General features: G+C 46.6%; 1 protein-coding gene across 1 annotated transcript in view; it reads left to right on the top strand.

Annotated features, from left to right (window-relative positions):
* Positions 1–8,244, top strand: part of TFCP2L1 (transcription factor CP2 like 1) — an 88,301-nt gene extending 80,057 nt beyond the window's left edge. Inside the window, exon 15 of the mRNA XM_049889061.1 lies at positions 1,139–8,244. Coding sequence (XP_049745018.1) covers positions 1,139–1,185 — 47 coding nt within the window. The 3' untranslated portion in view covers positions 1,186–8,244. The remainder of the gene's footprint in view (positions 1–1,138) is intronic.
* The last annotated feature ends 17,014 nt before the right edge of the window (positions 8,245–25,258 follow it).

Below are 25,258 nucleotides of genomic sequence, written 5' to 3'. Positions count from 1 at the left end.
TGAAGGAAGGAGGGCAGAGTTGGATGGGGGAGGTGGGCCTGCCTGCCTGCACGGTGGCACCTCGAGGGAATGCTTAGCTGGGAGGATCCCCTGGGGAAAAGCAGACATGAGCTTCCTGTGAAACCCAGCCCTAAAATGTTAGAGCTTTGTGAAATTGACCCCGAAGTCTTCTACGAAAGGGAAGTCCTGGGCCAGGCAGTGTGCTCTCTGTGAGGTCACCTAGTGTGGAGTAGAAGTACGATGCCCTGGAGCTGTTTGAAAATGTGTGTCTCCTAGGAGACCGAAGGTGGGTACAACAGCTGAGTCTGGAGTCAGAGCAGGTAGGAACTTGGGAAGGGGCACAGGGTCCACCTGAGGAAGGTGTGAGAGGAGCATCAGCATGTTTGCACTCCTGAAGGAGGGACATGCGTGACAGAAGCAAGTTCATTCGGAGAAGGTAGAGAAAGGAAAGACAAGCGATGGCCTTCCCTAGGGCTGGGAGGTTGGGCACGTGAGTTGTGTCAGAATTAAAGCCCTCTCATCCTGTCAATAGGAGTTCTCAGGTGGTACAAACAGTTAATGCTCTTGCTGCTAACTGCTGAAAGGTTGGAGGTTGGAGTTCACTCAGGTGCTGTGGAAGAAAGGCCTGGTGATCTACTTCCAATAAATCAGTCCTTGAAAACTCTGTGGAGCACAGTTCTACTCTGACACATGTTGGGTCACCATGGGTCGGAGCTGACCCGACGGCAACTGATTTTTTTTTTAACCAGGTCTTAGACCCTGAGCCATGAATGAGACCACTGGCCCTCTTGCTCTGTGGATTTAGACAAGTGCCCTCAGGGGCTGAGGGCTGTAACCTCCCGAAGAACCACAGGTTGTCCAAAGCCACTCTGGACATTCATCCTTTAGTCCTTGGACCAAGGGCTGTGGTGGAAGGGCCCACTGTGAAAAAGAAACTAGTAGATAGAGGCTAAGGTGTGGGTTGAAGTCCCAGCTTTTACCAGCACACTTTGCTGTACACAGTCTTATTTTAGTGGTATCTGCCAATATGCACAGTAGGGTGGCTGCCAGTACCCTAATCTCATGTCTTCCTTGACTCTCAAATGCCACGACGCTGCTCTTCTCTTCCTGCCGAACACCCAGTGTTTCTCTCTTGTAGCTGAGAGCAATGACGGCTACCATGTCATCCTGAAATGTGGACTCTGAGCAGAGGCCAGATGTGCACCTGCCTCCGACTCCCAGCCCCACAGACCCCTGGATGTAGAAGTCGCACCACTGTCAACGGCAGCTTGCCTGGTTAGCGGAGGCGAGGAGGAACCTTGCACAGACCCTGACAGCTACAGATCGTCAGCCAGCAGACACCCACGGACGTACAGTCGCTGGACTATAGGAAGCTAAAGGCTCCTCTTTCCCTTCCTCCTGGCCTTCAGCTTTTGAACTATTCCTTGTTCTTTTTCCCAACCCTGACGTTTCAAAGAAGCAAACAGTGGGGGCATGCTCCCTGAGACCCCTTGCCCCCTTCGTTGAAGGCTGAGTCATTGGTATCTATCTGGGTCCCATTTGTGTTACCTCCTTTTGACCCCTCTTCTGCCCCCAGAGAAAGCTCTGCCTCACCCCGTACCTTCAGCTGCCTCTCTGCTGACTGGCTCCATGACCAGGCCTACTTACTGGATGGAGGTGGCTGATCTGTCACCATTCTCCTGTCATCCTGTTTGTTTTTGTTCTTAGTGGCCCTGGTGAGCATCCCTCCTGTTCTTGGCCAGATTGATGGGAATGGGGTTACTTCTGTGCCTTCTGCTTCTTTCACTTTGACCTTGTCCTAAGGATCTGCTACTGTAAAAACCAGATATGGGCTCATATCCCTGCATTGGTGTGGTAGCCCCCACGATGTGCATGTAGGACTAGCCACATAGATGGCAGAGGGAGAATGAGTCATTTTCAGGCACATTCTCATGAATAGGAAAGACCATCTTGGATGAATTTACAAAATCCCACTTGGAGAAGATGTTTGGTTACCACTGCTATATTTGCCAAGTTTCCTAGGGACATTATATTCCGCCCCCCCCCCACATTTAAATGTTTATCTTTTTTCATTTGTAGAAGGTAGTCGGACCACCTTTCTTCATGGCCTAGCTACAGGGCAATTCGAGTATCACTGAGTATGGTAAAAAAAAAAAAAAAAAATGGTAGACTCCAAAATTAGTCTTTGTCTTGCCTCTGGTTCCTAGGATCCAGTGATCTGTACTGGCCCCAGGCTTCGGCTCTTTGCTAATTTAGGCTCATCTTCCAAAGAGTGGTGAACCCTCTGACCACCTGAGCAGTTTCTTACAGCTTCTGCAGTGGAGTTTTTGGGGAATAGAGTACTAGGCTCAAAGGTGATCAGAACTGAGTAGACTTTGTATTACAGAGAGGCGAGGCATCTGCCTGATGTCACAGTGATGGGATAATGTCATAGGGTGACGTGGTAAGGTGACGGGGAACTCAAATTTAGCCTACAAGCCAGGACGCTTCTGAAAGTGAAAGGAGGCTCTATTAATAATTATGTTGGGACAACAAGTGTGGCATTCCTACAGAGTGAGGGTCAGCCCCTGATTCTTTGTCTTTCTGGTGGGGAGAGGGTAACAGCTTTATTGCACTATAATTCACATACTGTACAATTCATCCATTTAAAGTGTACAGTTCTTTGGTTTTAATATATTAGTATACTCACAGTTGTGCAGCCATCACCACAATCAATTTTAGAACATTTCTATCAGTCCCCAAAGAAATCCTCTACCCTTTAGCAATCACCTTCCCTCCATTCTCCTAACTTCACTAGTTGTTGGGAACGGAAAATCTGCTATCTCTGTGGATTTGCCTGTCATATAAATGGATTCATATAATATGTGGCCTTTTGTGATTGGCTTCTTTCACTTAGCATGTTTTCGAGGTTCATTCACGTTGTAGCATGCGTAAGTACTTCATTCCTTTTTATGGATGAATAATATTCTGTCATACAGATATACCACATTTGGTTCATCCATTCATCAGTTGATGGACCTTTGGGTTGTTTCCATTTTTTGGCTGTCATGAATAATGCTGCTGTGAATATCTGAGCACAAGTTTTTGTGTGGTCATAAGATTTCATTCCACTTGAGAATATACCTAGGAGTAGAAATGCTAGATCATATGGTAACCTTTTGAGGAGCTGCCAAACTGTTTCTCAAAGTGGCTGCGCCATATTACATTCCCACGTGCAGTGTACGGGGGTTCCAGTTTCTCCACATCCTTGCCAGCACTTATTCTGTGTCTTTTTGATTATACTAGTGAGTGTGAAGTGGTTTTGATTTGCATTTTCCTGATATTTAATGATGTTGGACATCTTTTCATGTGCTAGTTGGCCTATTTGTAATCGGGTTGTCTTTTTCTTTTTCAATTGTATGAGTTGCATATTTTATATGTAAGTCCTTTATCAAATGTATAATTTACAAAAATTTCCCCCTTTTTGGGGGGTTGTTTTTTTGCTTTCTTGGTGGCATCCTTTGGAGCATGAAAGTTTTTAATTTTGAAATTGTCCAATTTATTTTTTCTTTCATTGCTTATGCTTTTGGTGTCGTATCTAAGAAACTATTGTTTAGTCCAAGGTCAAGAAGATTTACCCCTCTTTTTTTTTTTTTTAAGAGTTTTATTGTTTTACCTGTTACATTGAAGTCTTTGACCCTTTTGAGTTTATTTTTGTATATGGTGTGAGGTAGGGGTCCAGCTTCATTCTGTTACCTGTGGAAATTCAGCTGCCCCAGCACCATTTGTTGAAAAGACTATTTCTCCATTGAGCAGCACCTTTGTTAAAGTCCCCTAATTCTCATGGAGACTTTTTTTTTTCTGGAACATAGTGCTGTCATTGGAAAGCTCACCTTCTTACTTAGTCCATGCCTGGCTCCAGCATTCTTACAACTGGCTTTCTATTTTATTTCTTGCTCTCTTCCCCCTTTACCTGTCTGAATGATGTTACTCTGCAATCTTTCTTGGTGCACTAGTCCAGCTCCACACACCCATGCTAAGGAAGGTCAGGACCAATAATTTTTTTTCTTGAATGATGATGAAGAGGCTGAGTCATGGAGAAGTGGACTAATGTGCTCAAGGGTACACCTGGCCTGGAACCTTGCTTGGTCTTTTTGCCTCCAGTCCCTCAAGTCACTATACCTAAGTGATACCATTATCCAAGCCAAACAATGGCAGGCTAAATTTTCTTAACTCAAAGAAATGTGGGCTACCTTTTTTTATTTCTTAATTCTGAAACAGAGTCTAATAAAGGTCTGGCACCTTAACTTTCTGCTAGTGGAATCTTCCATTCTGTGACACCATCCGCTGGAGTCTGTTCTTCTTGCATTTTCATAATGGTTATAGTTAACTCTTACGGCATGATTCCTTAGGTATATAAATATGCTTCCCGGTCCAATTACAAAGATGTAGAAAATAATAAGTACCCAAAAAGCTTATACATGATAATTGGGTACCTGAAATATCAGCAGGATGTCATCTCCAAAGGGGTAAGGTGAGCTAAAGCTGTAGGTTTTATTTTTCATTTTACTAAAGTATGGACAAGCTATATAACCCTTTCCCCTCCTGTCCTTTCTTTTTTCTGTGAGTTCTGAGTCCAGAGGCCTGGACCTGTTGGGCAGGTCAGTCTCCCTTCCACTTCTACCCCCCAGGTCTTTCCTCCTCACCCCTGTGTTCTAGGCTGTGGCTTCTTGGCAGCTGCATATTAAAGTGAACCTCAGAGAAAAAGATACTAGGCTGTGGCTTCTTGACAGCAGCATATTAAAGTGAACCTCGGAGGAAAAGATACACATGTATGTGCTCAGGCCTATGCCCGGTGTTTTGCTGTTAGACCCTAAGTGTCTGTTTGCAAGGTTGTGATAAACCTTTTCCTGTTTACCAAATTACAACTTTACAGTAAAGAGGCAAAGACTTCTGAGTGGGGGAACAGTAGGATTTGCTGGGGTTGGGGGTGGGGAGCTTAGGCTTACCTTGAAGTCCTAAGCAAAGGTCAGAGGTTGCCCAAGTGACCTCTTGCCCAGGCAGCCCCTACCCCCTTAAGAAGAGCCATTAACCTAGATAGGGCTTTACAGGGGACAGACTGGAGCCGGCTGAGCAGCCTGTTACAAGCTTCCAAGTCCAGTATTGCTGCAGGGGCTGGCCTGAGTTACTTAAGGTCTGAAAATCATTAACAAGTTGATGAAAAATGGAAAAGCCTCTTTGGCCATTGTCAGTGGAACAGAGGGAGAAAGCCCTTGGGCTCTTGAAGGTGGAAAAGCAGAGGATGGGTGTGGTAGGGAGGGGGAAAAACTAATGAAACCTTGGCACTGCCAGAGGTGCAGGAGGAGGAAAGAACAAGAACCAGGGGCCTTAGGCCCCCAAACCTGCCCTCAGCACAAGTCACTTTGTCTCTCTGTGTCTCTGCCTTCTCCCCTTAAAAATAAGAGCTGGGTGACCTTGGGAGTCTTGTGGTGACTGGAGGTGGCCCAGCTTTCTTGATGTTCCCATCGTCACAATCCTACAACAGGCAGCTTATGGATGGAGGTTTGTTCATCCCAGTTATACGTAGTAACCCTGATATTCTCACTCGGCCAATCCCATTGCAAGGTATGTTCAGTGTGAGTCATTGTCTTGGCCATGTCTGAGAACTAAAGCATCTCACAACTGGCCAGCCATCCTTTGGGCAGGTGCAGGGTGGCCTTCTGAGCTGTCTGCCAGTCTGAGATTGGCTGCAGCATCAGCCGGGTTTGTGGCTATGTCATAGATGCCCACGTGGGAGTGTGCATGTTTGCTTAATTGTGCACAGGGGACCCTTCCTCTGCCCCGTGTTTGGTATGGGCTTGCCCCAAAGAGCCTTGGCTTAGCGAGGTGTGGTTTTTCCTTTATCTGGGCATGCACCTCTACTGAATTTTGGGGGAGACAAACTGCCTCAGGAGACAATGGTTCCCTTTTTATCTTTGGTTACCTTAGGTGACACTCCTGGAGAGTGTGCCATTGACAAAGTTGGTTTGGATAAAGATACCCCCCCGCAAAATCAATTGCCATTGAGTTGATTCACAGTGACCCCACGTGTGTCAGAGTAGAACCGTGCTCCATAGGGTTTTTCAGTGACTTAGCTTTTCAGAAGTAGATTGCCAGACTTCTTCAGAGGTGCTTCTGGGTGGACTCAAACTTCCAACCTCTCTGTTAGCAACCAAAAGCATTAACCACCCAGGTCCACTGTCACCAGGGGTCAGCAAACTGTAACCCATCAGCCAAACCTAGCTCACTGTCTGTTTTTGCAGTGGATTTGGTGACAAGGAACACTATTCTTGAGCCCAATTAAGTGCAGTGTTATCCCCATCACCGCCAAAAAAACCCATTCTCATTAGTAGACCTCTGTTATGGAAAATTGTGCTCAATTATTATATTTTGAATTTCATTAATAAAAGGTTTCTGGAATTTTTTTTCCTCTACTACCTTCGTAGTAGCTGTTTTGTCTCTTGGCCATCAAAACTTGAAATATTTACAATTTAGCCTTTTACAAAAAGAGCTTGTTGAATGGCGATCTAGAGCGCCATTACCTTCTAGCCCTGGCGGATTATTCTGAAGAAAATCCCAGACAATAAGAGCTGTTTCAAATAATAGCAAACACAGTTTTGTTTTGAGCTTTGAAGCAAGAGAAGCATTTGGATGAGATGTCTTTGCGATACCCTTGTCTGTCGTGTATCTTTCATTTTCTGTGAAAGCTGGCGAGTCCACCTTGGAAGGTTCTGGTCCTTCAGCTTGCTCTTTTGGAGTCCGCCCTAGCCTCTGAGTGGGCGTATAGCTCCTCCCTCCTGCTCTGGCTCCTGGAGACCTCTTGGGCCATTGACCTGAACTGGCTCCTGGGAGTTGAGGAGAGAAGTGGTTCGAAGAAGGATTTTTGTCTGGTATTGACAGCGTCGCTGACTGCAGTTGGTAGTGGCTCCCTGACTTAGGTTACTTGAACACTCTTGTCCCCAGAGGGTGCAGCCTGAATTAACCTCCAGCTAGTGTTGTGGGAAACCGTGGTGGTCTAGTGGCTAAGAGTTCAGCTGCTAACCAGAAGGTCAGCAGTTGGAATCCACCAGGCGTGCCTTGTAAGCCCTATGGGGCAGTTCTACTCTGTCCTGTAGGGTTGCTATGAGTTGGAGTCGACTCAACGGCAATGGGTTTTTTGTTGTCGTTGTTGTTAGTGCAGTGAAGGCCATGGTACTCTGGGCCTCTCTGGGCCCCCACAAACCCCTCTTTACACATTCTGCTGCTCTTTCAGGGGTACTTGACTAGGCCGTCCTAGGAAGGGAACCACATGTGCTGACCTCAGCTTGGTGATTCTGGAAGGGCTTCATGTGCCCGGATATCTGGCTCTGCCCTTGCAAGTTGGGATGCCTTGGAACAAGCTAGAGGGAACCTGAATCCCAGCCTCACAGTGAATCCTGTGTGCTGTGGTCCCACTTCCAGCTGATGGCCTTACCCTCCTTTTGGCCTGGTGGGCCACTGCCCCCACCACATGTAGACAGTGGAGGCTGCTATCCAGCCCCCATTAGTGACAGTTATAGGTAGTAGCCATCACAGCTGGTGCTGACTGGCCTCTCCTTTCCTACCTTGTCCTATGTATCCTCACCCAGCCCCAGGGCCCAGTTTTCCAGGCGAGGCATCAAGACTTGAAAGTTAGAAAATGGTTGAGCCCAGATGAGAACCCGGGCATCCGTCCTAGCTGTGCCGTGGCCTTGACGCAGACTCTGAGTCTGCTGCACTGCTTGCTTCATTTCTGGGTGGGTGTGTCTGGCGGCAAATGGCTCTCAGGCTTAAAGACGGAAGAGAAAGGATTGTTTTGTGCCTCTCCCCTGACCTCCTTGCCATGTGAAATCTTGGCTGCTGTGTTCATTAGAATGTTTGTGTATTTAAAGTGATTTCTTCTCTGGAATGCACCTGCCCTGTGTGTCTTCAGATTGGGTGATTCTTTTTCAGAAGGTGGTGGGAGCATGTGTTAGGATGGTGTGGCCCTGGGGTGTGGGAAGTGGATGTGACATCCTGGGGGAGGTGGGCTTCCACACTGAAGTTGTCATACTGCCACATTTTTGTACCTGCAATAAAGCATATTTTGCACTTGTCACTGTATGTACTGGTGTGCAGATGAGAAACCTGTCTGTGGATCTGTGCTTGAGTCAGAGGGCAAATAAAACTGTTTGTAAGAAGCCCCCGTGGTTTGGGTCTGGGTCTTTGAAACTGGATGAGTGGGTGGGCTGTGCTGCATGCATGTCTCACGTGTTTGCCCTGCCACCACCCTGGTCCCTTATCACCTCCTAATGGGGTCAGGGCTGCAGGCCTCTGCAAGTGAGCCACTCACTGACCCTCCTAAACTAGTCCCTCCCCTGCTCAGAAACCCCCTCCCCAGACCTCGCCTTCCAAAGTGTCCTGTTCCATTAAAATTTGCATGCCTGCTGTGCCCAGAGCTGTAACTCCTCCGTGGCTGTGTACACAGTCACCCCCATGTCTCCTGTCCCTGTCCCCCATCCTCCAGGCCTAGTGGAGTACGTCCTGCTTTCCCATTTCGTGCTGGTAAGGTGCTCCCTCTCCTTCCAACCTGCCTGTGCTTCCTGCCAGAGGAGCAGTGGGAAAGGTATGGACAGGGAGAGGGGCTGAGGGCCTTGGGTTGGAATCCAGATCGGCATGATTTTGAGCAAGCTACTTAACCTTCCTAAACCTTTGCTTTCTCATCTGTAAAATGGGAATGCTGCCTGCCTTGCAAGTTTGTGAGGTGGTCTGAGGGCCTGTGAAGCAGTGAGCACAGGCTGGCACAGGACAGGGTTCCCAGTGAAGCAGGAACAGTGTGGGCAGAGGCTTTGAGGTGGGACCTAGGATGCACCAAGGCTGAGAGTGGGAAGGAGGATTGGAGAATGTTAGGGCCAGGTGATACAGAGGCCACTGGCTCCTGAGGAGCTGGTCAAAGCTTTAGGACCCTCCCATACCCATTTTCAGGGTTACCTGATTGGAGTTGTGAAAGCTGTTGATGGAGCCCCTGAGGAGGCAGAGGGACCCCCTGGGTGCCACATGGAGGTCACTAGCCCTCCACCCCACTGTTTGCTCTGAGCCCAGGATTGGCAGCCAAACATGGCATTTTTTCCAAATTGGGAAATCCTGGGCACAGTGGCTCCCAGATTACCGACTAGCAGTCCCCATGGAGGGACCTGTGGGAGGGACCAGGGAAAGTTCCCAGCCCCTCCAGCCAAGTCCCTGCAGAGTGGGATCTGGCCTCAGCCCCGCGTGTCATTGGGGATGGGCCTTGGAAGATGACTCATGAGGACCAAACCCCTACAATCCTTGAGGATCAGCTGTCTGGCAGCCCCTGTGTGCAGGAGAAAATCATCCTGCATGGCTCTGAGGAATCCAGGCAGCCTGTGGACACCAAAAAACCACAGCAGAGTCCCCAAAGGGAGATGTCTAGACAGGTTCACCCAACTGAGCAGAACTGGCTTTTCTTCTGAGCCCTTCCCCTGCTGGAGCCCTGTATACTTCCCACAGCACCGTGGCCCTTCCGTCCCTTTACCGGTCCTCTCACTGAGGGAGCTGCTGGGGCCGCTTCCATGCTCAGACACTGGAGAGGTGTCCACAGCCAGGACTTAGTCCCCAGCCCAAGCCCCCAGTGCACATGACCCCTGGAAAGGGCTGCTCCTCCCCCTCCCCCCTTCCCATTCCAGCCTCTCCCTCAGCCCCAGGGAATAGGGTGGGGAGGCTTGCCTGTGTTGAACATTAACCTGCCTTGATTGGGTGGATCAATATTTAAACTCAATTACAAGGGAAAGGGGTTATCTGGAGAGGGCTTATTGGCAGAAGCAGCTATTGGGATATCTGATAACCCCTATAGGCTGACAGGGAGTGGGGGAAGGTGTTGGCCCCAACCTGTGTCCAGAGAGGAGAAATGTGGGCAGAAGAAGGCCTGTCTGCCTACTTCCTTTCCTCCCTCCCTCCTTTCTCCCTCCCTTCCTCCCTCGCTCCCTTCTTCTTTTCCTCCCTTGTTTTTTCCTTCCTTCTTTCCCTCATTTCCTCTCTTCCTCTCTCCCTTCCAAAAGGGCCCGGGCCAGATACATGTATCCAGGGTGGAGAAAGGTGGGTAGAAGAGAACCTTCCTTCCCTTCATTCCACACATGTTTACTGAGCACCAGGGATGGACTCTGTGCTTTCCTGGCACCAACAAAGTCATGGAGCTCACCAGTCCCTGCCCTTCCTCTGTGTCCTTCCCCCAGGCTCCCAGGGCTTCTGTGCTTGAACTGTAGCTGTCAATTTGTCTCTCCCATTTGGTGGAGCCCCTTGAGGACAGGGTCTGGTTGGCTTGGTCACTGCAGCTCTGGAGTCTTGCCCAGGCCCTGCAGAGAGAAGCCTATCCAGGAGGTTTGCTAGATGAGTAAATGGTGGCAATGGAATGATGGACAGTGAGGGAGTGAGGCCCAGAGGTCTTAACAAAAGCAGACCTGTATTACAAAGGGAATACGCTGGCACGCCTTTCCAGGACCTCAGATGAACTTGTCAGTTTAGAGTACAGAAAGCAGGGCTATGACGGTAGGGCCAGAGTCCTAGTGTCTTAGTCGCCTAGGGTTGCCATAGCAAAATACCACAAAATGGGCAGCTTAACACAATAAAGGCTCAATTTTCCTAATGTCTCAGGCCAACGTGGGTTTCCAGGGTTGTCTGCTCCATGTAGTCCTTCAGGGACCCAGGCTCCCTTCATCTAGTGGTTCTGCCAGTTTCCAGGGCCTCAGAGTCCTCCATGTAACATCTTGCTCCTTGTAGAGGAACAAAAACTGCAGGTTGGAAGAGGTTTTGAAGACCAGGTCATCACTTAAGTTTGCATAAACGTTGGGCAAACCACAGTCACACCGCCCCACCCAACTGCTTGGCTGGGTTGCTGGGAGAGGGGAACCATTCTAGCTACAGGCCCAGCATTCTCTGCCACAACTGCATTTAAGAAAGGAAAAAAAAAAAGAAAAAGAAAAAACCCACTAGAATGCATAAAAAAAGAAATTGCTGACATTTGCGGGGTCACCTCTGGGCCAGGTTTGTTCTGAGTACTGTAGATACCAGTGCTCATGACAACCCCTTTTGGTGGCATCACCATTATCCCTACTTTAGGAAGGAGGAACTGAAGCCAAGGGAGGTTAGTTGACTCCCCCAAGATAGGATTTGATGCTAGGTGGTCTGACTCCAGTCTGTGCACTAAACCACTACTCGATTCTGGATTCTGCTTTCTGAGACACAAACTCAGAGGAAAAAAAAAAAAAATGGGGTCGATCTGTAGGAAACTGCATCAATACCCATGCATTCATTTTTTTTGTATGTCAGTTTATTTTGTTGTTGAGAATATACACAGCAAAACTATACAAATTCAATGGTTTATACTGTTACCAGTCTCCAAAGTGACACAACAAAGGGTCTTTGTCTTTTCCTGAGTAAGAATAGTTGTGAAAACACAATCTTCAGCAAGCTTTGTTTTGGTTGAGTCAAGCAAAAGGAGTCAGTGGGGGATGAAGCCTCTCCAAAAAACTGACTCGAAAAGGGAAGCAGGGCTAGGGCTTACATGGGTTAGGTGGAATGAATATTTAGTGGGCTTCTTTCAAGGGATGGGTACTTCTCAGAATGGAGGTGCATGATAATTAGGTTGTGGGCACTTCTGGAATCCAAGATGGGATCTGCTGATATTCAAGATGGAAACAGCCCTCACACTTTGTTCTTCTGCTCATGGAAAGCCTGTAAAGGGGGAAGGGACTATAAAAACACTAAGAAGGAGATAGTAATTCACGGGTTGTTTCAACCTTATGTTGACAGGGTGTGGTTCCTGTTTACCCAACTTCTTGATAGTAATCTTTTAACAGCTCTTTTGTTCTGCCAGCACAGTTAACCCTATCTGTCTCAATCCCCCCTGAGAGATTTCATAGTCAGGATTCTTTATGAGGGTGTAGGAGTTGAGATCTCTTCTGTAAAATTTTCAAGCTGACACTAGGTCCTTGGCCTAGCAGAGTTGAAATCTCTCCTTATCTGGTCTAAAGTTTTGTTAGGACTGGTGGTCTCAGTTTCAGGAACGGGCTGGAAACCCTGCATCATCTTGGAATTGCTGTAACCTAGAGGATACAAATTCTATCAGAAGCTTGAGCTGACAAGACCCAGAAGTCAGAAGTAGAAGTATAGCAACTAGGGGGCCCAGAAAGTGTATAAACCAAGTAATAGAGGGGAGTGCCTCCCACACTGTCCACTAAATATCTTGGCCTCCCTCTCTTTTGTTTCTCAATCTCACACTTTTTTTCTTTACATTCTCTATGTCTCTGTCTCTCTTATGGGCTCTCTCTTCTTCTCCCACGCTCACTTTCTAGAACTCTCCCCAGTCTCACCTCTCTCTCTCCAATCTTTGTCTCTCTCTGTCACCCATTCTTTTCTCTATCCTCCTGTATCACTTTCTCATCCAATATTTTTGTTTCTCTTTCCTTTAGTCTCACTTTTTCTTCACTAACCTGTATAGGGGCCATAGGGTGTGGGCTATATGGGGTACCAATATCCTAGGAGCCCAACAAATGCCTGTGGTTGCTTTGCAGTTTCTGGGTGGGGGTAGGCTTGGACCTTATCACTGCTTCACTCACATCTTACCCGACCAGATAACACTCAAGTACTTGACTGACAAACCAGGTCCCTGTATTTTTCCTTGTTCACAGGGCCCGTGACTGGAGGTACGTGACTATCTCACCAGCTACAGTCTGGTCCTCCATCCAATTTGTGGAGTTTTTTTCTGGATATCTGTAGAGCTTTGTCCTATGAAGATGATATTAACCATTTGTTGATTTTCAGTAGCTTCAGGATCTATGTCAGTGTGTCTCTGGAAGGCCTGAAAAATTGTTTTGCAAAACCCAGAGGGGTTTTCTTTAGGTGCCTGAATTACTTCCTAAGTTTTTGAGAGGCGTTTCTGTTTTTGTACCCCAGTTTTAAGGCCTTCTAGTAAGCACTTTCAGTAATGCCTTAGCCTACTCATACCCTCCTTCGAATAGTAGTCCCGCTCTGGATCAATTCCAGGGACTGGGTTATTAGGTGACAGTTTGTCAGGATTTTAGGAGTCTTCATTGGTCCAACAAATTTCCTCTTTACTAATAGAAAAGAGATAAGAGTGGAAAGTCTTTTGCGTTCTGTTTGGTTGGCTTTATGTGAAAAGTTCCCTAAAAGATATTTTTCTTCCATAAAAGGTAATTTTCAAGATTGTCCCATCTATTGTCTTTACCTCAGGGCTCAGTTGACGTGTCTTTGTGAGTCCTTGTGAGCCCAGCTCCAGCTGGGTCGCACTCTCCATGCTCAAGGACAGGGAACACATCGATGATCAATACCTGAACTTAGTTGAGCTCCTAGATGGTGGCCATTGCAGGCCCTTTAAACTCACGGTGCTGGCTTTCTACTGGATACCATCCGGTTCTTCACCAGGATCTTAAGTAAGAACAAAGTTCTCATCAATTGCAGACTCAATGTACATCAACATTTTAGCCCGAGGCTTTTCTTTTGCCTTTTAAGTGTGTGTAAGACAATAGAGGATAAATCGTAATACATCTAATACTGTCAGGACTATCCCTTGCAGTAGTGATCTAGCTCATGTACTTATTTTTGATAGTAACCAACCAAATAAATCTGGTGTTTGTAAGGGTGTTCCAGTGTGTAACCAAGTAGCTTGTTGTCCAATTCTTTGTGTTCTACTTCTCTTGTGTTATTTAACAAGAGGTATTTTTTATTTGTTACAGCTCTATGGGGCAGTTCTACTCTGTTGTATAGGGTCACTATGAGTTGGAATTGACTCAATGGCACTGGATTTGGTTTGGTTTGGTATTTGTTACAGCACAGGCTACACTTTTCTTCGGCCAGTAAATAAAAGTCTAAGGCTATTTTGTTATCTCATGTCACCTGGCTTGATGAGGTCAGAGATCAATGTTGTGTCCGACTAGCAACTTTGTCTGTTATTTGTCCCAAAGTGATTGATAAATTTCTTAAAGATTTCTCCAGTTCAAATATACCATAAGTAGGAATTAAAGTTACCAAACATACCCTTACTGTTGGACCAGTGGGGTTTCTTCTGACTCTTGTTTTACAATGGGTAACAAATTTAACATTACCTTTCTAATGTTTACTATGGATATCTAAAGATAACCCTAAAGTTCCCAAAGTGTACTGTGTATGCATTTATCAGGAATTTAAACATGAAATTGTCCACGTAAATTCACTACCAGTTGGAAAGGGATCATCTAAACTAGTATAGGTGGATATATCACATAAAAACATATCTAGAGGGAACACACAGTTTGTCTAGAGAAAACAGAAAATATAGAAGAGCTTACATGTGACAACCAAGTTTTCATTAGAGAATTCATGATTACAAAATAATACAGGATGGACTTCTCCTGTTGGAGGTCTCTAGTTAATCTGTCTAAAATATACTAAGTGTTTTTCCCAAGGGCAAGCTGCCCCTTCTTGGTTTACCTATTAACAGTCATGGGTCACTTTCTCTGAAACAGAAGTGGAGCCTGAGACAAAATGGAATCTGACCCATGAGATCAATCTCTTCCTAGAATCTGATTTAAGATACATAATTTTCTGTATAGCAAGAGGGTGAGAGATTGAATACAAACATTAGATGGGTATTTCTTACAACATTGTCTTGAAGACTGATTAAAACAATTACTGTTACCTTAAATATAACTCTCAGTCCAATCTTCTCAAAACAGACTGAATTCTTAAAAAAAAAAAAAAAAAAAAAGGCACAATGCCCAGAGAAAAATGGCCTTGCTAGTTTATCTGGACAATTGTTTGACTCAAAGTGGCTTCAGGAATCAGTTTTTCTCAAAGCTCGGAGTTCAAAAGGACACCCAAAAGAGATGGCATATGTAGGTTGCCCCAACCTCCATGAAAGTCAGAAATCTGGATTCTAGGAGAATTACATACAACTCTCTCATGGTTACCTTCTTTGAATCATGATCTTGTTATAGAATCTTTGATCAAAAATTCTCAATAAATGATAATTGGGCATCATCTGGTTTTAAAGATCCCAGGCACCATACAGTAAATCAGGAGGTAGAATAAAAACACTAACAATAATATTAGGCCAATTGTCTGATATAATAAATGAAACCATGATCCTAAGGTCTTTGAAGCAAGGAAACAAATCTCATGAAGTGTTTGTTTATGTAACTGTTTTTCATGTGCCTCGGCAACAACTACATTCTGCCACACCTAAGATTACATATAAACACAGCAACATTTATCTATTAAGGCACAAACTATTCTTTGAGCGAACTAACAGGAAATCTAATGCTATTCTAATTTGTAAAATCTTAACTCAAATTTCAGACACTTCTATGGTTATAATACTTACAAATTTGCTAGGTTTACCAATCCAGAAACTTCTAATTCGAGAGTTAGAAGAAAAGAGGAAAATGGTTTCTTATCTCCAGGATGTAGAACCTTAAAACATTTCTTATTTCCAGAAAGAAAGACTTTAAAACTTTAGCAACATTCTCACATGAAAACCCACAGTATCATTTCATTTACTCAGTCTTATGTAGGTAATTTTTGTTCCACGTGATTCTGGGTCTATTGCAGTCTGCAAAACCATCAGCTTCTGTATGAGAGTTTTGGAAATCTTGGTTGAGTCCAGTCACAGTCTTTTACAATTTCAATATAGTCCATCTTTTTTGTTGAGATATTCTGGTCAAACGTTTTCAAAAAATCAGCTAAAACTTGTTTGTAGATGACAAAACTTAATATGGCCATGATTAATTTATAAACATAACTCTTAATAGTGCTCTTGATTTTAACAATATGTTCTAGGTAATTTACAACATGTTAAATAAACTATTTTAGCAATTTTTTTAATAAAAAATTTTTTTGTGACTTTCAAACTTGTCAGTTTTTCATAAGTTACCAATGTTACCAATCTGACACAAAGCATCCTTGTCTTTTCCTGAGTAAGAATACACACGAAACACAAACTTTATCTTCAGCAAACTTGATTTTGCATGAGCCAAGCAAAAGGAGTCAGTAGGGGACTAAACCTCTCCAAAAGGCTGATTTGAAAAGGGAAGCAAGGCTAGGGCTTATGTGGGTTCGGTGGGGACAACAAGAGTAATGAATATTTAGTGGGCTTCTTTCAAGGGGCAGGTAGTTCTCAGAGTGGTAGTGCATGTTAATTAGGTTGCACACGCATCTGGATTCCAAGATGGCACCCGCTGACATGCAAGAAGGAGTCCTCTCAGCAGCCCTTGACATCACTTATTATGGGATATAGTGCAAGTGCACGGATCTTTGGCACTTCATCGCCATCTTCAGAGGGCTAAGGAAGGTTAAACAGCGGTCACACTTCGTTCTGCGCGGTGCATGCGGGAGTCTGTAAAGGGGGAAGGGACTAGAAAAACTCTAAGGAGAAAGTAATTCATGGGTTGTTTCAACCTTATGTTGACAGAGTGTGGTTCCTGTTTACCCAACTTCTAGATGGTAACACAGTTACCCTATCTGTCTCACCAAGAAATAGTACTTTTAGTTATTTAACCAAAGATCTTAAAATAAAAACCTTAGCTTTTTCTTTTTTCTTAAAGCCATGTGGCTTGGCTCAGGAATCTTATTCTAATGAGAGAGGCAGATTACACAAAGAAGAGATTAACTCTTCAACTCAATAATCAAAGAAACTTTTATTTTAACCGCAAGAAACCTAATTCTTTGTTTTATATGCTATTTAACATTAAAGCTCTTAAATATCTCATAAATTATTAAGCTTTAGTCAGGTGGATAAAACTTTTGACCATTATCAAATAAATTTCTTTTCTCAATAAACCTTTTAAACGTTTTTTGTTGTATATCTCTTATAGTACATCCCTTTAAATGGCAAAAATGAACTTATTAGCACACCCAAAACACGCACACACACACACACGCACCCACACACATGCACACATATATGCTTCTTAAAGTGCTTTTACAATAGAGAGAACTTGTTTACAGTTCTTTTAGGATTAGGATTTACCCAATTTCTGATACTATAGTAAAGCAGCAGTTTTCCCTATCTTTTTTTAAAATGTCTCCGCCTAGTTGAAAACGGTCTTTTAAAAGCTTTGCTGGAGCTATACCTTGGAGACTAGGGCTGGGGGCTGAGAAGGCCTGATCTTTCCCCACCCTTACCTACCTTTTAACTCATGGTGGAAGACAAGATTAGGTCATTCTAATTAATTTACTTATGTTTAAGTCAACCTAGACATTTTTGAAAGGCAAAAGAGAACTAATTTCTTTCCCTTTTACTGTTCTGGAACTGTTACTTTTACTTTTAAGACAAAATTATCTTTTTCTTCAGCCCAGTCAATAAATTCTCATGAATCTCTATAAGTATGTTCTAATTCAACCTGAAATTTTTTCACCGATTAATTTCTATGTATCACACGTAAGACACACACAAAGATGACTGAGATAATCTTGCAATCTCAACTTCCCAGAAATCCCACTCACACATAAGATTTACACGTAAGACGAACAGACAAACAGTGCTCAACCAGACAAGCCAGAAAGGGAAAGGGGGAGCAAAGTTGATCTTAGTGAGGTCTGACAGTTTACTAGGAATATCTGAATCTCCACTTCAACCCTCCAGATACCTCCTATCTCCAATACCAGATGGAGGGGCTTCAACCTCCCAATCTAAACAGATAGAGGTTTCTACATTTATTCCTCAGAACCAGGGTGCACCAACCAGAAACAGACAACATCTGGACACACAAAACAATGGCTGCCACCACTTATATGCCTGCCCAAACTCTACAGTACCCAAGACCAAGAGTCCCTCTTGAGAGAATAGTTTAAAAAATGAAAGGAAAGAAGACAAAAAAGCCAAGGAAATAGACTATATGTGTGCTCTCCTTGACCTCCCAGTGGGGTATGCAACCTGCTCCAGAGCACTCTGTGGCTTGCAACCCACTCAATTTACCACAGTGCTCTCCACGACCCTCTGGTGGAGTTCCACTCGGTGGGTGCTCTCCACAGCTCTATCCAAGATCTGCGACCTGTCCTTGGGGTATGGGGTGGTCAGCCCCTAACAAAGACTCACTCCTTGTTCCCAACTCTCCTTTTGCTCCCCCTTCATTGGGGCTTGTGACCCATTTGGTGGAGAGAGGAAAGAAGAAGAGAGGAAAAATTGGAGCAATAGACACCAGTAGAAGGGCCTCCTGAGAGAATAGTTGAAAAATGAAAGGAAAGAAAAAAAGTCAAGGAAGTAGACTCTTGGAGTGCTCTCCACGACCTCCCCCTGGGGGTATGTGACCCGCTCCAGAGAACCCTCCTTGGCCTCCTCCTATCGGAGTCTTGCAACACACTCAATTTACCGGGATGCTCTCCGCGGCCCCCTGGTGGGGTTCGAGACCCACTTGGTGGGCGCTCTCCATGGCTCTGTCCAAGATCTGCAACCTGCCGTTGGGATATGGGGTGATCAGGCCCTCACAAGGACTCACTCCTTGTTCCCAACTCTCCTTTCGTGAAAGGCAAGTGACGGGAACACACTCCGTGAACCCCCCTTTGTTAGGGCTCATGCCCCTTTTGGTGGAAAGAGGAAAGAAGAGAGAGAAAAAAATGGAGACAAGGTACGCAGAAAAAAAAAGAGGATAATAAATGTTGCTGAAGGTGGTAGGAGGACTGAGGGGCAGAGTCGCCTGAAGTTACCACTTCGAAGAGACACCAGACAAAAAGGTCTGGGCAGGCACTTGTATGTGAGTAGAGGTCTGTTCCAGAGGCTCAGTCCCTCTGGTGTGGGTCCCCTAACCGGGGGCTAATTTGAGCCTCTAGTTTCCTGGCTGGGTCACCAAATTTTGTTACCAATTGTCAATCTGACACAAAGGGTCCTTGTCTTTTCCTCAGTAAAAGTACACACGAAAAGACAAACTATCTTCAGCAAGCTTTATTTTGCTTGAGTCAAGCAAAAGGGGTCAGTGGGGGACTAAGCCTTTCCAAAAGCCTGATTCGAAAAGGGAAGTAGGGCTAGGGATTATATGGGTTAGGTGGAATGAATATTTAGTGGGCTTCTTTCAAGGGATGGGTACTTCTCAGAATGGAGGTGCATGATAATTAGGTTGTGGGCACTTCTGGAATCCAAGATGGGATCCGCTGATATCCAAGATGGAAACAGCCCTCACACTTTGTTCTTCTGCTCATGGAAAGCCTGTAAAGGGGGAAGGGACTATAAAAACACTAAGAAGGAGATAATAATTCATGGGTTGTTTCAACCTTATGTGGTTCCTGTTTACCCAACTTCTTGATAGTAATCTTTTAACAGCTCTTTTGTTCTGCCAGCACAGTTAACCCTATCTGTCTCACTACCATTTAGTGACACTGATTACATTCTTCGAGTTATGTAGCAATTCTCACCCTCCTTTTCTGAGCTGTTCCTCCCCAAGTATTCATTCATTGTTTAAGCCAACAGTCATCTGAGCCCTTGGTGGGTCAGGTATTGGGCTATGTGGGGTGGGTGCAGTGTGGGGGGTGCAGGAGTAATGAGAGGGCCATGGTAGCCACTCACCTCCTCTAGACCCTTTTTATTGTGTCTTCTTTCTTCCCTAACCCAAATGTGAGCACAGGAGCCTTTAAGAAAAAAAAGTGCATTGTTGTTGGGAAGACAAAACTGGCCTGCAGGCGCCAATGCCCCACCATGGGTCTTTGTGTACAAAACAGAGGCTGAGCCTGGAGGATGGCTTCTGGGGCAAGTGGCACACAGAGGGCCACTGTTGGGAAGGCTAGTTGCTCCCAGGTTTGTTTTCAACCCTGAGAGTCTCTGGCACCAAAGGAGGTGGAGGTGGGCCAGAGGATGCTCCCCAGATGACACTCTGTGACATTGCACAGTTGAGCCACAGCCAGCCTAACATGGCCCTGGAGGAGCCTCGCTTCAGGGAAGCTTGGAAACCTACAGACTAGGAGTGTGCAAACTTGCCCTTCAACCTTCATTAAAGGAAATAATATGTGGCAGCATATTCAAAACCCAGAACTGCCTGAGAGGTGGGAGGGCAAGACCCTGCAGAGCTAAGGGAGGGGCCTTTGCGGACCCCCAGGGCTCTGTGGTTCAGGGTTAGAAAAACCTGGAGCTTGTCTAACCTCTTTGGTTGTCATGGTCATTGCTGCTGGGGAAATCGAGGCCCATAGAAAGGAGGCAACATGCCTAGGTCCCCTGGTGACTTGTGGCCCACCCAAGCCTCAAAGGAACCAAGTACCCATTTCCCTAAGCCAAGGGTCCTTCACACACAGGCCCTAACACACCAGGGGCAGCCTAAATCGTCGAGGTTATCAGGAATGTGCAGAATGAGTGATTCCTGGGCGGTGCGGCCACGAGGAGGGCTACAGCTGGCACAGGCAGTGGCATTGGACCTGGGAGAGCAGGCAGAGAGGGCTGCCTCCCAGAATTAGGGGTGCAGGGCAAAGCTGGAAAGGCTGAGGTGGTGGAAGCTGGAGGTGGAACATTACGGATGGTTCCCAGGGGACCAGCGTACCTGCCTGATGGCGGCAGTTGATAAGGTGGTCTGGCTTGGAGGGGAGCAAGCCCCCAACTTCCCTCTGCAGTGGGGCAGCTGCCCTTTAGTGAGGAGTGACAGGAATATTAGGACTGTGGAGACCACTTCAGAGACTTTTTACCACAGTCCAGGCATCACCCTAAGGACATGGCAGAAGTTGATCACCAAATCTTTGCAACACCTGTGACTTAGGGCCTATCATCCTTGTCCTGTTCCTTGTCAATCACTTGCAGTAAGAATATCAGTGTGGACCAACATCTGGATGAGGGATTTCTGGCTGCAGAGCCCTGGCTCCCACCCTTCCGCCCTATCCCTCCTACTCGTGGCTAGTGAGCTGCTTAGAACTGTTCCTGACTTGAGGAGAAAATTAGCTTAGTGTTTGTGGTCCAGGCCTATGCCGCCCATCTCCAGTTTAAGGAAAGTGACCCAGGCCTGCCTTCTCCAGCCCATCTTCATCAGAGTCCAGCAGCAGCACAGGACCAGAGGGACATGTAGGGACCAGGGTGCCAGTTCCATTTCTCTTCATTGGTGGAACACCTTCATCCATGAATGAAATTGTAAAGCAGAGTCGGCAATGCAATTGGAGCTTGCACGTGTAAAAGAGTACGTTGTATTTCATCTCGCTTTATTTTATTTTTACTATTGTCCTCTGTATTTTAAAATTCATTTCTACCTGGCCATGATTCCCAACACTGTGACTTCAAAGCAGCATCTTGGCTGACTTGAGGACAAACTCAGAGGCCGGGGTTGGGCCAGGGCCAGGACCAAGGGCGCACCCATTCCCAGGTGGCCTGGCACTCTAATCAGAAGGTGCCTCAGTGGGGAAGAGTGGATTGGTGGGGAAGGAAGAGTCCTGCCAAGCCCCCTGTTTTCCACAATTTCCAGCCTTGTCTAGGCACATCACCCTCTCTGCCTTTCTTTCTGACACCAGCGCTCAGGTCAGTGTGAAACAGCCACACTTGCAGAGCACAAAGGGCTGTGTAACATGTTCAGTGGGCACTTTTGAGTGCCAAGGGAGTGGAATTCAGAGGGCAAAGGGGGGCTTCTGTTGGGACAGGACTTGGTAGGCTTTTTACTCCCATTTACTTCAATCCCAGGAAATGTGTATGGGCAGAAAGCATGTTTGCAGGTGGCCTCCTTTGTAACAGTTGCTGAGGGGGGCATTTCACTGATACTATGGTGCTTTCAAGGTCACTGGGTGGCTTGCTGTCAGCTACTAACCTGAAGGTTGGCTGTTCAAACCCACCCAAAGGCAAAACAGAAGAAAGGTCTGGCGACTTACTTCTGTAGAGATTACAGCCAAGAAAACCCTGTGGAGCACAGTTCTACTAAGTAACACATCCACTTGATGGCAATGGGTTTGGGTGTTTTTGGTTTTTTTTTTTTTTTGGTATCATGCTGTCAAACACAAAGGAGAAAATATGTCCCTCTCTGAAAGCAGTTGCTGATCTGGTTGGGAATACTAACAGCTGTAGGAAATGACACTTACCATGCACCTGTACTTAACTCAAGCATCTGTAATTCTTAAAACCCTCTGGCAAGGTTAATATTATTACCACCATTTTACAGATGAGAAAACTGAGTCTCAGAGAAAGTGGGCATCTTGCTTAAAACAACTGAGCTAGACAGCAGTGGAGCATGGATTCAAAGTTAGCTCTGGAAATCTTTAGTTGGGCCACTTTTATGGATTGAATTGTGTCCCCCCACAAATACTTGCTGTAAATCCTAACCCCTATATCTGTGGATGTAATCCATTTGGGAATAGAGTTTTCTTCGTTATGTTAATGAGGCCATATCAGTGTAGGTGCGTCTCAAACCAATCATTTCTGAGATATAAAAAGAGCAGATTAGGCTCAGAGTAAAGCACAGAGGGGGGAGACAGATGTCATACCACATGAAGATCTCCAAGGGACTGAGGAACAGGGGCTAAAAAGACACAAGGACTTTCCACCGGAGCCCACAGAGAAAGTAAGCCTTCCCCTAGAGCCAGTGCCCTGAATTCAAACTTCCAGCCTCCCAAAATGTGTGAAAATAAATTTTGGTTAGATAAAGCCACCCACTTGGGGTATTTCAGTTATAGCAGCACTAAGAAGCTAAGACAGCCATGCTCTCCTGTGCCAGACCAACACCTGGCGATCCTAGAGAGCAGTTGGAAACCATTCACAGATGAGGAACTGAAGCACGAAGAGGCTCAGCAACCTGGTCATCTACTGACAAAGATCCTTGGAGGGGCTGGGGAGGGAAAGCTGCTGGGCTCCAGAGATGGCATCTGAACCAATAGTCTAGATGTAACCTCAGTAGGGATCATCAGTGATGAGCCAGTGACAGCCCACACTGCAGGATGGGTGAGCCTCAGACAGGACAGTGAGTGAAAGAAGCCAGGAACCAGACTGTGTGCTGTAGGATTTCCTTGCTGGGTAAAGCAGGCAAGCACCAACTGATGTTCAGGGATGTGTGCCAGGGTTGTAAGGTTACGGAAGAAAACAAGGAAGCACTACCATAAATGTCAGGACAGTGGTCAACTTCGGGGGAGGGGAGGGAGGAGGGGGCATGAGGTTGGGAGGTGGTCTGCATCCAGCAGCTCCATTTCCTGGCCCAGGTGGTGACTTAATGGGAGTTCACTTTGTGACAAGTCAGGGAGTTGTAGGTTTGGTTTGCACCTTTTCTGAGATGTTTTACATTTCACAATAAAATATGTTTAAAAACAAGAAGGAATGCTCAGTAAATGCAATGCGTCACTCTGCAGTGCAAGGACCCACCCTGGAGGGCCACCATCCGGGATGGGCGGTTCTGTCTTCTCCTCTTTACCCACTGCCTGCCCTCCAGTTTGTTCCACAAACTAGGGTTTCCAGCGCTTGGTGGGGTCCACGTGCCTGGCATTCGCATGAAGCCCCATGCAGAGCCTTGCCAGGGCTTTCCCAGCCCCATTCACGCCCTGGGCAGTCATGCCAGGCAAAATGGGGTGGTTCCCATTGTCCTTGCCCACTGTGCCACCTTGCCTCTGTGCTCTGAAGAATGGGGTGTCTGAACAATGGGTGGGAGCAGGCCTCTGCCTTCCAGGCCCACTGCTGCTGGTAGTGCAGGGGCAGAGACAGGTCTGCCCCGACCTGTGTCAGGAAGTCCAGTCCCCAAGAGTCCCTGGTGTTCGGGACAAGTGCCAGTTGCTCACACCTGGGCCAGCTGGTACCTGGATGGACTTGGCAGATCCGCCCTGCCAACTTCTCAGCCTTGGCTTCTCAGCCCGTAGGACAGGGATAATCACAGCTACTTCCCCAGGACTGTTGCGGCTTAAATGCAATGGCACATGGAAAGCACGTGGCACCGTGCCTGCTTGGAGAGGGCCCAGTCATTGTTGTTTCCTTGCCCAGGGTTGCCTTCCCATCTGCAGACCTGAGAAGCTGTCTAAACACTAACCTGGCCATGCTGCTCTTCCACCTGCTCCAAGGAGACCTCCTTACCTCCTCCTACACAGGTAGCACAGCACCCCTCCTCTGGCTCCTACAGTCCTGGGCTCACTCCAGCCATGGTGCTCAGCGTCCTCTGTCCTCTCACTGGCCTGGAAGCCCCCGCAACACAGGCACCTCTGACTCTGCTGTATTCCAGGTGCTCTAGCACCCGCCCAGGACCTGGGCACAGTAAGGGAATGATCCGTGGTCCTGGGATAAATGAAATCCCGGAGGCCCAGAAGCCGCATAACATTGACAGCAGTTGACCAGCTGTCCAGAGCAATCCCCACCCCTCTGCTAGATTTCTTTGATTCTTCATATTATTTACAGAAAGCCTGAGATGAGTTAGCTCTTCTGGAGAGTAAAGAATTCCTTTGAAAGGTAACAAAGTCTGTTTTTCCCTTCTATAAATTCAGACTTTGGAATTGGGTGGAGAACTGGGTTCCCCAGGAAGCAGCCTTTGAGACAGCAGTGAGGGCACAGGAAGCAGGTGTGGGCACGCGGGACAGCTGAGCTGTGACATCTTCTCAATGTAGGCTTCAGTGCACAGCATAGGGCACCTTGAAGCTGGGACAGTCCTTTAGATGTGAGTCAGTCATGGGGTGCCTGCCACTGGGGAAGAGGCATGACCTTGATTGAGGCAACTCTTCTAGGTGTGGACAGCTGAGGCCCGACTGCAGTGCCCCCAGCCGCTGGGGAGTAAGTCCTTCATCTCTGAAGGGGCCTCTGGGCTGTCACCAGGGCTTACCACTCCCATCACATACAAATTTCTTGAGAACCCACTCTGTGCTAGGCACTGTGGTGGGTGCTTCACACTCATTCTCTCAGGATACCCTCATGAGTGTCAGTGCACCCATTCTCCAGATGAGCAAACAGAGGTGAAAGATGATAATCAGAAGAGGTGCCCAGAACTGATGCTGCTGCTTAGCTCCCCATCTAGCACATGCAGTCCTTACCACCTCTGCCACCCAGCTCTCTAACTTGTCTGTAGGTCTGAAGGGTTGTCCAGAGAATCCAGCCCATGGGGCCAGGTTTTTCTATTGACCAGCACACTCATCCTGATCTTGGTGGATAGGGGTGAAATCTAGGCGGAGGCCCCTCTGAAGCCGACAAGCAAGGGTTACAGGGTAGGAAAACCACCTGACAAAGGAAAGGCTTGTGTTAGGGGCCTGTTTCCAGGGAGGATGGGGTCAGAGCTGGGTAGAGTTAGGTTCCATTGGAAACATCCCCAATGCAAGTGCCAACTTGCAGAATGGAAGCTGGGTGGAC

This window comes from Elephas maximus, chromosome 6 (assembly GCF_024166365.1).
Source record: "Elephas maximus indicus isolate mEleMax1 chromosome 6, mEleMax1 primary haplotype, whole genome shotgun sequence".
NCBI lineage: Eukaryota > Metazoa > Chordata > Mammalia > Proboscidea > Elephantidae > Elephas > Elephas maximus.
This window is presented reverse-complemented; position numbering and strand designations above follow the sequence as displayed.